This window comes from Salarias fasciatus, chromosome 13 (assembly GCF_902148845.1).
Source record: "Salarias fasciatus chromosome 13, fSalaFa1.1, whole genome shotgun sequence".
In the NCBI taxonomy this organism is placed as follows: Eukaryota; Metazoa; Chordata; class Actinopteri; order Blenniiformes; family Blenniidae; genus Salarias; species Salarias fasciatus.
Window position 1 is genome coordinate 18,212,098 of NC_043757.1, and position 17,528 is coordinate 18,229,625.

General features: G+C 43.7%; 1 protein-coding gene across 1 annotated transcript; it reads left to right on the forward strand.

Annotated features, from left to right (window-relative positions):
- Positions 1 to 8,471: 8,471 nt before the first annotated feature.
- Positions 8,472 to 17,189, forward strand: LOC115399800 (carbohydrate sulfotransferase 3-like). The gene is made up of 4 exons (XM_030107370.1): positions 8,472 to 8,807; positions 10,919 to 11,073; positions 11,626 to 12,135; positions 13,866 to 17,189. Exons 2-4 carry the CDS (start codon positions 10,994 to 10,996, stop codon positions 14,560 to 14,562), a joined length of 1,287 nt encoding a protein of 428 aa, XP_029963230.1. The 5' UTR covers positions 8,472 to 8,807; positions 10,919 to 10,993; the 3' UTR covers positions 14,563 to 17,189.
- Positions 17,190 to 17,528: the final 339 nt, after the last annotated feature.

Below are 17,528 nucleotides of genomic sequence, written 5' to 3' on the forward strand. Positions count from 1 at the left end.
TCGCGTCTCCTTTCAACGGGATCCTTCGTATGCGGCTCGTGTGCCCTGCGGGGGCAGCCGCTCTCGAAGCAGAGGTGTCCTCGCTCCTACGCTGGGGCGCGGTAATGGAGCTGAGCGCGGAGGAGGCACATTCAGGCTTTTACTCCTCCTACTTTTTGGTTCCCAAGAAAAACGGCGGGATGAGACCCATTCTGGACTTGCGGGTCCTGAACGCTCGCCCATTTGGCCACCAGGAGGTTCCGTATGCTGACGGTCAAACACCTCCTGGAGAGCGTCCATCCCGGGGACTGGATGACGTGAGTCAATCTCACGGATGCTTACTTTCACATCCCCATTCTGAGGAGGCACAGGAGCTTCCTCAGGTTCACCATGAGAGACTGGTATTTTCAATACAACTGGCTCCCCTTCGGCTACTCTCTCGCTCCGCGCACCTTCACCAAGTGTGTCGAGGCCGCGCTGGAGCCCCTCCATCGTCGTGGTCTGAGGATCCTCACTTACATCGATGACTGGCTGATTCTAGCACCCTCATATCAGCAGGCAGTGGAGCATACGGCCCAGGTCCTGCACCACATCGAGCTCCTGGGGTTCGTGGTGAACCGGGAGCTGGACGCTCTCACCATGACGGCCCCCCTCTCCGAAGAGAGGTGAGCCTCTCTCCTGTCGACCCTGAGGTCCCTGATAGCGGTGCCCGTAGTCTGGGTCCACCTGATGGACCGTTCAGGGACTGATGGCCGCGGCCCACCCAGTGGTTCGGTTGGGCCTTCTGCACATGCGCAGGCTCCAATGGTGGTTCAGTCACCTCCGTCTCTTGGGGAAGCAGGACGGCCACAGAAAGGTCTCGATCCCACCCCAGGCGCGTCAGGATCTCCTCTTCTGGATGGATCCTGCTCTCCTCATGCAGGGAGATCCCATGGGTTGCATGTCGCATCACGTCGAGGTGTTCACGGATGCGGCTCTCGCAGGATGGGGAGGCACCCTAGGCCACCTCGCGGTGGGCGGTACCTGGGACTCCACGCCAATTCACATCAATGTGCTGGAAATGACGGCGGTGCAGTGGGTCCTGCTCCATTTCCAAGCCAGGCTGCGTGACAGCCATGTGCTCGTCAGGTGGGACAACACCACAGTGGTAGCGTACCTTAACAGGCAGGGGTGGACGCGGTCTCCCCCCCTACATCGCAAGGCAGCAGAAATCCTGCTGTGAGCGGACTGGCACCTGTCCTCTTTGAGAGCACGACACGTGCCCGGGGCTCTCAACATCGGTGTAAACAGGATGTCCCAGGGAGGCCCACTCCACAATGACTGGGGCCTGTCCCCGTGGGTGGCAGCCCGACACTGGCGCAGATTCGGCCACCCGGTGGCAGACCTTTTTGCCAGTGCAGAGAACGCACAGTGCCCACTCTAGTTCTCGCAGACGGACCCCCTCTCGGGGTAGACGCCTTCGCGCACAGGATCTGGCCTCCGGACCTCCTGTATGCGTTTCCTCCGACCCGCGTCTTGGCCCCGTTGTTGCGCAGGGTGAGGGTGCAGAGCCTCCACGTGATTGTGGTGGCCCCGGACACCCCGAGCGGCCGGTGGTTCCCGGACCTGGTCCAGTTGGCAGTCGGAGACCCGTGGCCGATTCCCGATGGGCCCGACGCTTTACTGCAGGGGGTGCCCTCCAGTCCCACCCTGTCCTGGGCAGGAGACTCTTGGCCTGGAAACTGAAAGGGTGAGACTAGTGGGACTAGATCTCCCCCCAGCGGTGGTGTCTACCATCCAGAGCTTCAGGGCCCCCTCTACTGTCAAGGCCTACAGGTCTCGGTGGCATCTCTTCACGTCGTGGTGCTCGGAGAGAGGTCTGGACCCGGTCTCCTGCGCTATGGGTGGAGTATTGGAGTTTCTGCAGGCTCTGCTGGACAGTGGTTGCACTACATCCACTCTCGCGATGTTTGCATCAGCCATTACGGCGGGCGACAGCGGCTTCGGCCGCTTTTCTGCGTGCAGTCACCCACTGGTGATATAGGCGTGTATTTCTGTAAATTATATGGAAAATGCCAGTTTTCAATATTTACAGGCTTTTATTTTATTACTTTACTGGTTGTAGTCAACTGAGTTCAAACTCGAATGTTGCCCTTGAAGGAAAATTGAGTAGGACCTGTGATTACCATTCAGCCATCCATCCATCCTCTACATGACTTTATCCAGTTCCAGTTTGCAGGGTAAAGAGGCAAACACGTCGTACACCCCATAAGCTGCTTGTCATTATCAGGGTACATATGTGGCACCCTGGACATTCAGTTGGTTCTTTGATGTCCATATTTTGTAGTTTTGTTGATTGTATTGTAGGACTTGTGTCACTGCTCACCTGCTTGCTGTGGATCTCGGGCAATGCCCAAATCTGCCAGTAGGAGGCAGCATGAGTATTTTCTAGGGGAAACTGGGGCTGTCTCTCAAACCCACAAAGAAGCCTTGGAGAAGAGAACAGCATATAGGCTATGTTCCAAACCAGTGGCGGACCGTGCATTTCACATTAAGGCCTTCAGAACAGATCCGCCTGAACCAATCCACCTCTCAATAACTATTTTGTCTACAAAAAAAATCTTATTATGCAGATATGCACATAAAGAGTTGTTGCACAGCAGATAGATACTTGTGCAGCCAGAATAAATGCCTTTGCTGAAGTGCACAATTCTCCTACTACATCTGCACACATACAATAAGCATCAACAACTTAATAAAACAGCAATATTATTTAGGAAAAGAGGAACATTTTACTCACCAAAATCCCGATTATTTGAAAACAAAATACATCCTCCTTTCCTTTCTCAAAAAGAGTTCAACTGCTCTGTCATATAGATTATCCGTGTGTTTCAGTTCCATAAAGCCAGGGCTGAAAGTCCAGCTTGCCCTGTGGTGTTTCTGGCATAAGTTTTATTTCTCTTCAGGTCTTCTTCTTCTTCTTCTTTGGAATAATTGAGGTAGGCGACCAACAACTTAGGTGCATACCGCCCCCTACTGTATCTCTTGGTGAATGTAAATCAGAGGGCCTGGATATGCTGTTGTTAGAAGCTAGAAGGCGCTGAGTCGCCAACTCGAAATCTGATTGGTTGAAGCAACTGTCTGATTAGTTGAAGCAGCTGTCTGTTTGACGCTTCACTTTACTTCACTGTGCCATCAGGAACGGATAGCGAAGGCCTCGGGCAGATTTCTTTGACCCTAGCAACAGATGATGCCTGAAATCTGATTGGTTAAATGATTTAATATGAAAAAAACATGTCTGGAAGCAGCGCAACCACGGGAAAACTATGAAAGGAACTGGAACATACCATTTGGAATCATTTATTAATTATTTATGGACAAAAAATAATTTACATCAGTCTGTAATTCAGATAATTTTTAGGCCAGCAGAGAAGGCTTTGCAGGCCCTGACGGCCCACCACTGTTCCAAACACTTATTGTGTATATTGCATTTGCAGAGTCCATGTGTGAGAAAGAAATTCCATTGGCACGTGGACATCTGGTGTCATCCATGTGCGCGTGCAACATTCTGAACAAAGATACAGTCACTTCTTCAGAGACGAACCTAGACAACAAGGAAAGAACTCAAGACCAAGACTTCTTCTGATTTCTTGACTTTTTACATCTTGAGACCTGAAAACATGGGTACGAGTACATCTTAGTGGTAATGGATCACTTTACTCGCTTTGCACAGGCTTATGCAACTAAAAACAAACCAGCAACAACAGTGGTGGATAAGATGTTCAAGCTGTTCCCTCTCAACTTTGGTTTTCCTGTTAGGATCCATCATGACATAGGAAGAGAATTTGTGAATCAGCTGTTCTCCCAACTGCAAAAAGTCTGTGGTATGCGTGGCTCTCACACAACTCCATACCATCCGCAAGGTAACGGCCAAGTGGAACGCTTCAACAGAACACTTTTGTCGAAGCTGAGAACACTGACTGATGCTGAAAAAGCGGATCGGAAGACCTCACTTAACAAGTAGCCCACGCCTATAACTGCACTCAAAGTGAGGCCACTGGGTTCTCTCCTTACTATCTGTTGTTCGGCCGCACACCCAGACTCCCTGTGGACATTCTGTTCAACTTGACATCACAGGAACAGCAGATGAGCTATGAGGACTATGTGATGAAGTGGCAGTCCAGGATGAAAGAGGCCTATGAGATTGCATCAGCAGCAGCTCAAAAAGAAGCATCTCGAGGCAAGAGGCACTATGACCAAAAGGTCTATGGAACCCAACTTCTTCCTGGCAACAGGGTTCTGCGCCGCAATCTCACTGAGAGAGGTGGGCCTGGAAAGCTACGTTCACACTGGGAGGATGCAGCGTATGTGGTGGTGAGTCAAAAGAGCCCAGAAATCCCTGTGTATGACATCAAACCAGAGAGGGGTGGAAGAAGCCACACAGTACACAGAAACCTGCTGCTCCCATGTGACAGCTTACCTGTGACAGAAACAGAGAGAAAACAGCAGAACAAAAGAGAAAGAGGATCAAAACAAGACAAACGCAGAACCCAGCAACAGTCACAGTCTCAGGACACAGACAGTGAAAGTGAGGATGAAGATGAAATCTTGTGGACGTTTTCACACCGTCACAACCAGGGGAGTGAAGTGGATGCCCCGACTGTTGTAACTGAAGCCTCTGAACAAGTGGTGGGAGAACAGCAGGCAAGAGACTGTGAACCAGAGCTGCAAGATGTGAGAGGAGAGGAGGAGCTGGAGCTGCAAGCATCTCAAGATCATTAGGACCTCCAGGAGCAACCAAGAGAGCGAACATCTGGTCAGGAGGTGCAGCATCAACCAATGGGAGACTCTGATACTGACCCAGAATCATCACCTCCCGCACGACACATCCATCATCAGAGAGTGCGACGGCAGCCAAGGACCCTGACCTATGATGAGCTGGGACGGCCTACCCTAAGACGAGTGGGTATAGACAACGTTGAGGTGAGCGAACCAGTACACTGTTTCAAGAGTCTTTGGAGACTGTGATGTGCTGCGGGCACATCGTTTTTTTTTTAATGTACAGTTTCTCTTTTGTTTTTTTTTTTTTACCGTTCAGGTATTTTGTGAATATTTACCCTATTTTTTGGGATCTTGTGTTTTGTTACTTTTTTCTGAAGTAATTATCTTTTCCTTTTTTGGGGGGTTTTGTTTTGATTGCGTCGTGCCGCCATGCTATAAATAGCAGCGCTGGAGGCGGCGCTCTCTCTCTCCCGCTCTCTCTCTCTCTCTCTCTCTCACCTCGTTCTACCTGTCATGCCAAGTGCGCTCGCCAGCACGCCTTGGACTCCAGTTCTGTCAGGCAAGCATGGTGCTGGCCAGGGCATGCTAGCCAGCTAGCCAGCTTTGTGTTTTCTTTTTTCTTTTTTTTCTTTTTTCTGAACGCTGTTGTTGTTTACCCAGATGTGTCCAGCCGTCCCGTTTTCGTCTTTCTTTTGATTGGGTTTAGTTGGGGATTTTGCCGTTAGTTTGGACGAGGGATCAGCTTCTACGGCTGCACAGCAGTTGGGCTGTGAACTCATCTTTTTCTTAAGTTAGGCTGGCGCATCTGGGCCTTCCTTCATTTGATACTTTGTTTCTTTTCTGATATAACTTTTGGGCACGGGTGAAAAGGGGTCGGCTTTCTCCAGATCATCATTGGTTTACATCCTGAAGACGCCGACTCACAGGAAATGTTAAATAAAAACATTGAAATTTTATCCTTTTTGTCCTGTGTCCTTTAGAAATATGTTTGGCTCTCTGGGTCATAACAGAGACCATGGATGCTCTCAGACATATCCACATGCTCATAACTCAAGCAGCAAGGTCTATAACACCTTTTTCACAAAAATGGGAAATAAGCAATCAGTGGGTAACTTTTCTTCCGGTCAAGTGCCAAATCCATTCACTTTCTTCAAGATTGATTGTGTTTTCAGTACATGTCTCCAACATTTGCCCAGCAATTCCTTCGCTGATGTGGAAAGGATGGTGGAAGAGAAGTCAGTGACGAAAAAGTCAAAGATGAAGAAAGGATACAAGTTTTTCCACGAAAACTTCATCGAAAAACACGAAGGTAAGTAGAGAGTTAGCATGTTAGCTTAAGTGCTACTGAACCCTAGCGACTGTACTTAGGCATACTTTTTCATGTGTAGATCCTGATAATACATTTAAGACGACATTTAAGAAACATTTAAGTTTCATTTGCAACATGAAGACAACTGTTTGTTCTCTTTATGGCTGTTTAAGTGAACGTCTTTTAGATATTATATTGGGCGAATGCTAGACTGATGCAGACTGATGTCAACACAACACGGTTCTCGCCCAGGGCACAATTGTAGCCAGAACCGCCTCTGATTACCACTGACAGTGATGTATTTCCATGATGTCATGTTCATCATGCTTGTCCATTTTTGTACAGATGACGCTTGCTGTTGACAGTGGACAGCAGCTTCCTCTACAAAGAGTGTACGCGCGAGGCGCCGGAGCACTGCAGCAAACAAAACACGTCTCGCGCTGCTTTGACAAGTGACTGCGTGAAGCTATCAGGCTGGAGCTCCGCCTCCAAAGACACTGAAAAACTGGTGGAAGGAGAGAGCAGACTCTGTCTGGAGGGATGAGAAGGTCTGCTGACATAAGTGAAAGTGAAAGTAACTAATTGCTGCCCCCACGATTCAGAAACAGAAAAAAAAGTCAAATAAACTTTGATACTAAATAAAAACAGACTGACAATGTATGTGCCGCATTTTCTGTCAATAATTTGGAATAAAGGGTTAGATAAACTGTCTGGAGCAATGGGAAAGCTCCCTGAGTATGTGTGATTTATTCACCAAATGTCATCAATCTCATGCACGCACACGGAGGAGGTGCCGGAGAGGGAGGGGCTGTGTGAGAGTGGCAATATAGAAGGGGGCGTGGTTTACATTTCCAATCCAGAGAATCAGGGAGTGCAGCTTTAAGTGCTGATCTGGCCGTGTGTTATGTGTTGCCCTGTTATTTTCATGTGTTGTGTTTGTAAGGATTTCTGCAATTTCTGCAAATTAGTGCACTAAAAAAAATAATCTAAGATTAATTATAGCACACTTGAGTGGCAATTCAATATGAATGGAACTGTTGTCTTATTTAGAGGCATGTTGTACTTGTAGTATTCATTTTAAATTGCTGTATTGTTAGTTTTAGTATTCATTTTGATTTTAGTTTGCTTAAGTGCCTATTTGAGACTCAGCCTTATTTTATTTCTGAATTTTTTTTTTTTTATCAGTATTTGTACTGCATTTTTGAATAGTGCACCAGGCCGAATTGGTTTGCTGGGATGTACTTAAACTTTTTCTTCTTTTGAATTTCTTTAATGAAACTTAAGTTGGGCTTAGAATTTATTTTGGACAAGACGTCCGGACTTACCTTTCATTCATCATTAACAAAAATGTGGATTTCAGATCTTCTCCTCTCAGTGTATTCATTTGATGAGTCATGCACTACAATTCTGTAACGTCCCTGAATTTGAATTCTTCAATTGGGGACCTAAAGCAGATATGAGATTAAAATGTGATTAATTAGATTAATTAATTACAAATCCTGTAATTAATTAGATTAATTTTTTTGATCGCATGACAGCACTAGTTAATAGTTAATAGTAGAGGCTGCACATGTTATGTTTGTTAGTATTATTGTTTAGTTTTTGCACTATTTGTGTTAGAAAAACTGAAAGCCCACAAAGAAGACAGCACAGGAGCAGACTCGGGGAAGAGAACAGCATATATGTTCCAAACACTTATTGTGTGTATTGCATTTGCAGAGTTCGTGTGTGAGAAATAAATTCCATTGGCACGTGGACATCTGGTGTCATCCTTGTGCAGTGCAACACACACACACACACCAAATGCATTGAAGGGCAAACACAAATAGACAACCACAGACACACCCACAATCAACTATTTAAGGCCACCAGTAAACCTCACATGAATGTCTCTGGACTGCATTTGAAACCTGAGTAAAGAAAAACCATACCCACACACAAGCAAACTCTTTCTGAACAATTCATACTGCGTACTTTTCACGTCAGTCTGCCCCAGGGCAGCTGTGGCTACAAGAGTATCTTACCACCACCCAGTATGGAGTGAATGGGTTAATGTGATATTGCAGTGTGAAGCGCTTTGGGCTCTGTCATGCAGGGTAAAAAGCGCTATACAAGTGTAGTCCATTTACCATTTAACATTTACTTTTAATAATATGAAGTAGTTTCAATTTCAACATGCACAACTCAAAAGTGTGTGTACGCGAGAACAGCTTTCCAGTGCTCCTTTCTTGGCTTCTTGCTGGTATTTGGTTAAGAGATGCTGGTACGACAGAGACGGAGGGGGTGTTTCCCCGAACAGGGTACTTCTTTATACGAAACCAGTGTTTGGGATCACGTGACCTCGCCCGCACAGGATGTCCCACGGAGGGCGAGCGCGTGCACCCCGTTCAGCCTGCTCGCCTCTGCAGTGTGACCGCGCGCATGAGAAAAGTTAGAGAGGACAAGTTTAGAAGCAGTTGTGAGAACTAAAGACAGAGAGGGGGGTGTGAAAACAGGCACGCGGCATCAAGTGTTGTAGGAATGAAACGCTCAGTTAGATTATATTGAAGGAAGCTCTCATCAGTCGTCCGCTTCTCATCCGTGTTTGTGCGGCACATCGGAGCCTCGCGCTGCATCTGGCAGAGAGAAGCCCACTTCCGAGCGCACAATGAGGCAGTGTGTCCGTGTCCGAGACAATACCGCAAGATGCTGCGGAGAGACGCGATTCCCACCGGATCAGGGACGATTCGCTCGACTGCACCGTGAGACCAACTAAAAGGTTTGTAACATCTGCTACCTGAACATCTCTATTTTTTTTATATATTCATTCCGTTGACAGGAAATGAGTGTAAGCCGAGAAAATACAGGAGACAACGGCGCACGTTTATCAGCTTGTAAACACGCTGTCCTGCGAGTAAAAACCCCGTAAATGTTGGATGCAGGCAGAGAACAGTAGTCTGCTGCTGATTTCTGTCACACGGTTGGTTCACGGTGGTTTTTCCTCCGGTGCTGGCGGTGTAAATGACCGAGCAAATATGGAGGCGGTGTAAGCCGTGTAGTCCGCCGCAATCAATAAACCGCTCCATTACAAGGATGAGTTTGTAACAGGATTATTTTTTTAAACATTTTTTTTTAGAGATTTGATTCTGACTACAGGAAAGCATCATATTGTTCAGGATTAATATGAAGAAATGTTTATTAGTCTCTTTAGTGTGGCTCAGTGGATGGTGGAAATGATGCTGAATTGAATGCCCCCTCCCCCTCTAATGCCTGACGTGGTATTTAATGGGAAACTACACACGTCTCATGTTTTCATGGCTTTACAGGCTAGAAAAGTGGCCACTGACACTCCCTTGACCTGGCTGCTGTCCAGGTCCTGCCCTGTGAAAAGCATTGTTTTCAAGGTGGAGCTATGTTTTAATTGACCACCTGGGCAATTGCTCCCAGAAAATCCCAATATTAATGTAATTTGTAGAGAGATGGTAAACAGAGAGATGTGATGTGCTTTTCTGAATCAGCAGATACTCAGATTTGCCAAACGCTCCAGTGAGTCTTGTGTATGTAAAATTGCTCAGCTCAAGTGCTTCAGCCTGACAGTCTGACAGGTGTGGCGTGTTAAGCTCAGATAATTGAGTGATATTTATTCACGGAACACACAATAACTCTGCAGTTCCTTGAAAACAGTGGCTTTTTTTCCATACAGTATTGCCTCAAAACAATTTAATTCTCTTGACATGAACAAATTGCATTTGTGTTTTTAGATTTTCATTGAATTCATTTTTAGCCACATAAAAGTGGAGTACACATGCAATGTATACACACAATTAAATAAATTGTCATACTGAATGATGTTAAATGAGATTGACTGTCAAAATATTGAAATTATTTTCTTGAGGGATTTATTGTAAAAACGAAGTTGTTTGTATTCTCAACATTGTGATAAATCTTTTAATCCATGTTGTTTTGGCAGCCTGCCAGGGCAGGCAGGGCAGTGTGACGCTCTGCTGCAGTTACAGTTGTGCTGCAAAATGTAACTGATACTATCAGGCTCGGACTGGTTCTGTCAAGTGTTATTTTTCTATTATAAATTAAACTGAAACCTTTCAAACAACTTGCCAACTTGTTTATACTTGTGTCTTCTGGGGAGTTGACAGTGAGAAAACCTCAGCTCTAGTCATGATTTGTCATGCAGAAAAGGTCACACATTGAGTCAGAGGCAGTAATGACAGGTTCTATGGAAGATGGCAGTCTGTTCTGTCGTATTTCACTTTCTTGAATACTCTGAACCCCCACTAATTCCACAACATCAACAACATGTACCTGTCCTCTTGTCAAAGTCTTGTTTAACATAACGATTAACAAAAGAACAGGACTGATCAGTTTTGAGCTCAGCATCATGCTAAAAGAGAAAGCAACTGTTGACACCACTCAGCTCTGAATCAAAGTTTGCCGTTCCTGCAGACTCAGGGTTTTGGCAGTGCGAGAAACCACTTTTGTTTGCCTTACCTTGCCTCAAATATCTGAGTCCTCATGCTGGAGTACAATCGTAAGGACAACAATTTTTTTTTGGTAGTTCTACAAAATGACACAAAGAAATGGATGAAAGCTGCCACTGCTATATATTGTAGAAAATTCTTCAGGTTTCTTATTAGTACAGGTCACTCCACGTGTTCTTTGAAAATCTAAAGAGATAGGCTGAATTTAGGTTTGTTTGAGTGGGAAAGAACTACAGATCCTCATGTGTTTTGTGTGTACCGTGATTGTTGTAACATCAATTAGAGAAGATCAGGCCTCACGAAATCAATATTTCACCATAAACCAAGAATAACAGCTAATTTCCACACCTTTTAATGCACTGTTTGTACTATTGAAGATCTTTTCTAATTGCAGGATGACACCTTAATCGGTGCATGAAGGGCAAAGACAAGACTTCTGGACGTCCAATTAAAAAGCCATTACTTAAGAATGAAGTTCCGGTGCGCTATGGCTTTCATCACTTTTGTGACCTTGGTCTTCATTGGATCAGAAATCAAAATGGTGTCAAGGTAAGCAAATGAAAAACAGTCTGTGAATCACACAAGCTCTGTATGCCAACACACCAGCATAGACTCTCTGCCATTTTATGATCTCCTCACACATTCCAGAGACTTGCATTTCAGGTTAGTTCTTGACATTTAATTAGCAGTGCGTGTGAATGTGAATAGTTCATCTGTCGGCCATCGCCCATCTGCTTCATGTGTTCACTCCCAAACAATCTCTAGTCAGCTGTGATTGTCTCGTGAGCTCTCAGGTAATAATATTTGATGACAATTGACAGACAGTGCTCATAAAAACAGCTACTCAGTAAAAACAAAATATCCTGTTGAGAAAACTTGTCTTTGCAGTTTTAATTTTAATAGGCTTAATAAGCATGGAAATAAATTTGGTTGGAGCCAAACTATATTTCTTACTCGCAAAGTTATATTCAGAAGTTCATTATCCGGCTTCTGGTCTTCAGTGGACTTTTTCACACCAACACCTAAATTCAAAATATACCTGTGTTTGCACTGTGCCGTCTGTTTCCAACTGTTTGAAATCATCTTTCTTTCTTTCATCAGGGTCTTTGATAAGTTCCCCAAGAAACAGCCAACAAATATTCCCTTGGACGACAGCAGTGCAACAGAAAAGATGGTTCTCAAAAGGCTGCTTTCTAAACTGGGCGCAAATTTCTCTCATGACCAAGAAGAGGAAGAGCAGGAGGATTTAGCCATGAACAGGAACAGCAGTGGACATAAGCATGTATTGCTCATGGCCACCACACGAAGCGGCTCATCATTTGTTGGAGAATTTTTCAACCAGCATGGGGAGAACATGTTCTATTTGTTTGAGCCTTTGTGGCATGTCGAACGATTTCTTTTATCCCCCGCAGGGGCGCGCAACACCTCAGTATCCTCTGTCTACAGGGATGTACTCCAGAAGCTCTTCCTGTGTGACTTTTCAGGCCTTGAGAAGTTCATCTCTCCCCCACCTCAGCAACATGTCACCACAGATCTTTTTCGCAGAGAATCCAGCGTGTCTCTGTGTGACGATCCTGTCTGCACTCCTGTAATCAAACATGTTTTTGAGCGGTATTGTATGACTTCTTGATGTTTGATGCAAGTTATTGTGTCTCTGATTCTGGGTACATGTGAACACGTTTCAGGACCATTGAAGCATTGTGCATGCTGTCTCCTCAGAAAATTCAAAATTTTCCTTAGTATGTACAAGAACATATTAGGACATTAGGATATTTTAGGACATCCCATTTTAATTACACTGCCATGATTGTGGCATTTTTTCCCTGTACTTCTACAAATATGTACGTTCTTCCACAAAAAAAATGTATGGAGTTCGATTTCATCCCTTCCTAACAGTAGGTGGTGCTGAAAGCACGGAATGTTCCCTTTGTGCACGTGCAGTTCGGGTGTGAATCCCAACAATAGCCCAGGTTACATGGGTGTTTTTTTTTCAATCCAATTGTAAACAATTGTGTTAAACACGCGCGTATACATGGACGGCATACAAAGAGATCCAGATGGATCCTCGTTTACAAGGGTGAAGCGGATTATACAGCGTCTCGTGACATGCGCACAAAGTCTCTTGCGGAAGTTTTAGGTCTTTAGCTTTGCAGCCAGCAGTCCTCAGCGCCGAGCAGAGTGATTTTATCTGCTGGATATCTGCTCAAATAATGTCCCAACATCTTCATGGTACGCTGCTCAAGGAGCGGGCACTCCCCTGGCACGTCTCTGTGTGTGCTCTGCTCCGCATGCCGATGTTTCGAATTAACTGGTGTCCGTGTTAACTTCTGACCAATACATGACTGAAACTTGTAGTCATTCTAGCAAATGTCGATTATCTACAGTTACAGTAAATGTATAACTTTTAAAGTCTTTTGTGAGTCTTACTCTAACAACTGCTGTTATCAGCATGTGTTTACACAGAATTCCGCCGTCATTCATTGACACGGGAACCAGTTAATCCATAACACCGGCCAGGCGATCACTCTTATTCTGCTATGGAGCTCTTTATACAACTCGTTGTTGCGCGATTTGCTTCCATCTCGCCTCTCCAGTGTTTTTTCTCCCGGGGTTTTTATTAAAAAAAGTGTTTTTCAACCACCGTCGTGTTCTTCTGCTTGTTTTTGACTGTCCTGCTTCCCGTTTACTGCACGCGTCGTCACGTCATTACATACGAAGGAACGCATGCACGGAACAAATAATCCCCCGTTTAATCCGTTCCGCTGTCAGGTGGCGTTTATATGGGACACGGAGCGAATTATTGATCGGTGTACACCACCTCGTACAATCGGCTCCAAAATAAAATCCGGATTTTCAACCATAGAAGCATAGACGATGACATAGTAAGATTTTTTAAGAGTTTTACGAGTTTCCGCAGAGCTGGGATTCAGCAAACCTTCCTGGCTAACCCTAACCCTGGGGGGGGGGGGGGGGAAAAGCCAAAACATCTTGGTAAACTCAAGTGCACAAGTCTCATTTCTGTCAGTCTTAACAAAAAAAAAAAAAAATACCTTCATACAATCTATGCCAAACTTAATAGTTGAACAGTGCTGTCAAGTTGGTAACATGGATTTAGTATTTGTCAAGATCAAAACACCATCCAAATTCAGTGAGACTGACTGACTCCTGACTGACACATTTATTTCTTGATGTCAAAAAATAAACTGCATAGTCAGATAAATGCCTGCTTCACTGAGCTGTATTTAATGACTAAGTTGTGTGACTGATATAGCCTACAATGATAGAATATACCACTTTAAAACTGCAAACTATTTTAATCATTTTTTTATTTTTGTTTGCAGATATCACTGTAAGAATCGTCAATGTGGACCTCTGAACTTCACCCTTGCATCTGAGTCCTGTCTTTCCAAACAATACCATACCATTAAAAGTGTCAGAGTGATTCATCTGGACACACTGAAGCCTTTCGTGGAGGACCCAAGGATGGATGTCAGAATTATCCAGCTAATTCGAGATCCACGGGCTGTTTTAGCATCGCGCATGGTGGCTTTCTCTTCACAATATCAGACGTGGAAGGCCTGGGCGCAGGACGGCCAGGTGCCCGAAGATGATGTGGAGATGAAGAGACTCAAGGGAAACTGTGACCACATCAGGGTTTCTGCAGAGCTGGGACTCAGCCAACCCTCCTGGCTAAAGCACCGCTACATGTTGGTGCGTTATGAAGATATCGCCCGTTACCCTATGCAGAAGGCAGAGGAGATGTACAAGTTCATGGGGATCCCATTCAGTTCCCAAGCAAGAGAGTGGATTCTGAAGAACACGTATACTACTCAAGAAGCCAGCGGAGTTTACTCCACTCAGAAGAACTCATCAGAGCAGTCAGAGAAATGGAGATTCAGCATTCCTTTTACACTGGCTCAGGTTGTGCAGGAACTGTGTGGACCCACCATGAAGCTGTTTGGATACAAATTCGTGGAGGATGAAAATACACTGACCAATAACTCGATCAGCCTGCTTGAGGACAAAGTGTTTTATTGATCAAGAGATCCAAGTTTAGCTGTGAATCTGCAAAACACTGCAGGCAATAGGTCAGAACCAGGAGAAGCCATAACTGCACAGACCAAAACTGCAAAGCACCAGTATCGTAGGACACAAACTGTTCTGTTGACAGCAGCATTCAGTGCATAACATTTATATCCAGACACACCATTGATTTGCCTCATTAGAAAATTAATCATGCATAGTATGTTCACTGAGAAGCCTGGTACTTAAGCTTTATGTCATTTATATTTTGTTCATCAGGGAAAAAGTCTTAATCTTCATCTTGACTTTGTGGGAATATTAGGTAAGATGTTATTAGTAGGTTGGAATTTCAGGGATAAACTACAGAGATTCTGTTATGCTTATGAGGGACATGAAGGAGAGGATTTTTTTCTGTGCATTGGGTTTCAGACATTAATAATCATGCTAGATCTGGCTAGGCAACAGAATGATTGTAGAGCAGATCTGATCAGCTTGAGTGGTTTTAAAGATCTGACTCAGGCATGGTGTAAGTACAGTATAAATGGCATTTTGAAGAGTTTTTATAAGCAGCCTCTCCAGACCTCAGCATTGTGTAACAACAGAGTTCATTTTTAATCTGACTGGCCAAATACGTCTTTTGAGCACTTTCTTAAAATGAAATTTTATTTGGCACAAAGATGTAAAAAGTTCAGTCATAATAGATCAAACATACTGAAGAATTTATAGAAAAATGAGTAAATCTATTGAAGAAATATGTTACCTCTGCTGTGTCAGCAGTGAGCTCCTCTCCCCCTTCCCCCACTGTTTCACCAGCAGTGATAGTTGTAGTTTTTTATCCATCTAAGTAGACAGAAAGTTTTAGTTTTTGGCTCCTGATAGCTCAGATCTTATTTTAGAGATGACCTCTTGTATCAGGTATGTGTTTATGCAAACATATCCAAAACTACTGCGCAAGGACTTTATAGTTAATAAATGATTAATACGTTTTTGTTTTGAAAAAAGAAAAAAAAACAAATAAGAAATTCTTAAAGTCACACTTTGAGGATCAAAGTTGTTTGTTCTGGTGACAACTCACATAAGAACATATATGGGTCTGAACTTTAGGAGAGACCCAGCTGGTGTTTCGTTCGCTGTCGCTCTTCATGGTATATAAAGGTAACCACTGTGGCTCCAGCTCAATGGCACCATTGTGTTCAGTTTGGCTGAGGCCCTCCTGAAATGGCAGCATTGCTTATGGAAGGGAGACTCTTTTAGTCATGCGCTTATACCACCTTCTCTTTGAAAACATTAATATACCGCACTGCATAGTCCAGTCTCACCACTGAACTGTTTAAGTCTAAAGGAGGACAGTGAAATGCCAGCCTTCCAACTTAAACAGTGTGGTAATCACAGTGTGCCTTCAACCGCTTTAGATTCAGAAACATTTTTGAGTGTAACAGGTTCCATTGGCAGGTTATCATGGTATGAAAAAAGAAGACAAAAAAGGAAACGTCATGTAATCTGTTGGTACATGCCATGTCTTTTACCAAAGAGTTTCACTTGAAATTCCCGTGCTCAGTTAGTCTTCACTCAACAGATAACTAAGTTACATTCTGAAAAATACGAGGACGTGTTGTTTTCTCCAAAGCACTCATGAAGAGATTATTTAAAGCTGCAACAAAGTCATTTTAATACAAAAGCATAATGACAAAGATTCGACCTTCATAGCTATACAAGACTTGAATTTAACGTTTTCATATATAGGTAGAAAATTATGATTCAACTTCAGTCATATTTATTTTTTAGATCTAACTGCCTACTCATTTGCTGTGAGTTTCTATAGCCAAGTTGACATCCTTAATCAAGATAATTTATATCTGCAAACAAGGAAAACTAAACAAACTTTAACATGCATAGTTTGTGCATGTTTTATACATGCTTGGAGGCTAAACTGTGGTGTTTTTTTTACTCAGGGCAAAGTAAGTTACTTAAAACAGAATGTCAGTTGCTATCCCATCATCTCATGTGAATTTTGCAGATAGCTGTGTTTTTGGTCACATCGATAAGCAGCTGATATAAAGCCTTTATAGTGTCATCAGATTGGAGTCTAGTTTTATTGTTTCGTTGAGGAAAAACTGACAAGTTTACTCGCAGTAAATGACTGAATAAAGATGGAAAAGAAAATGTTCATGCACTTCAAAAACCTTTATTTAATGCCCTGAGCACTCCTAATGTATGCCTTACACTGGCCTCCCCCTTCAAGCTGTTATGTGAAGGACACTGCTTTACAGGACGAGAAAAAAGGGAGGACATTTAATACAGGAAGTGTTACAATACTTCTGGCATCCTGTTGGCCAAGTTCAAGACACAAACTAGCAAGTGGAAATGTCTCTAGGAGTTTTATTGTGCCAATGCATATACAAATACCGGAGAACTGTAGCTTTTATTTTATGGGGTCTTTATGTACTTGTCTGGAGTTGTAATGCAAAAATAAAAAAAAGGAGTGTAAAAACACTTTGTAGGTGCAGAGACTCAGGATCATCAAAGTGAATTTATTATATGTTTAGTTTGGTCACTTCCTCTGTTAGGCTGTCATCTGGGAATGAAATGTTTGAAAGATATGAAGTTGTTTGATTGTTTTTCTCTGAATAAAGATTAAATTGGGAAAATGCTTCAGACTCAAACTCTGTTCGATTGCATGCAATTTCATGCAGGTTAAGGTCTCCAGAATCCAGCTCTACTTGGTAATTTATAGTCTTATAGGCTGGAAACCAGAGGTATAGATCAGCAAGACAGGGGAGGAGTTACTGTTTCTTTATTGTTTTGATTTGCATTTCTTTTCAGAAAATAAACTTCAAAGAAAAGAGTATTATGTATTTCAGGTTTTTTGTTTTCTTTTTCTTTTTTTTTTTTTTTCAAAAATCCCACTTTTTAACTGCAAGGTTAAAAAATAATGGCGTCTGAGACGACCACTGACAAAATGAGGTATAAAGTAGTGTCTT

Coding starts and splice junctions, on each gene's coding strand:
- LOC115399800 (XM_030107370.1), top strand. CDS start 10,994: ATGAAGTTCCGGTGCGCTATGGCTTTCATCACTTTTGTGACCTTGGTC. Junction 11,074..11,625: donor GAAATCAAAATGGTGTCAAG/GTAAGCAAATGA, acceptor TTCTTTCATCAG/GGTCTTTGATAAGTTCCCCA. Junction 12,136..13,865: donor ATCAAACATGTTTTTGAGCG/GTATTGTATGAC, acceptor TTTTGTTTGCAG/ATATCACTGTAAGAATCGTC.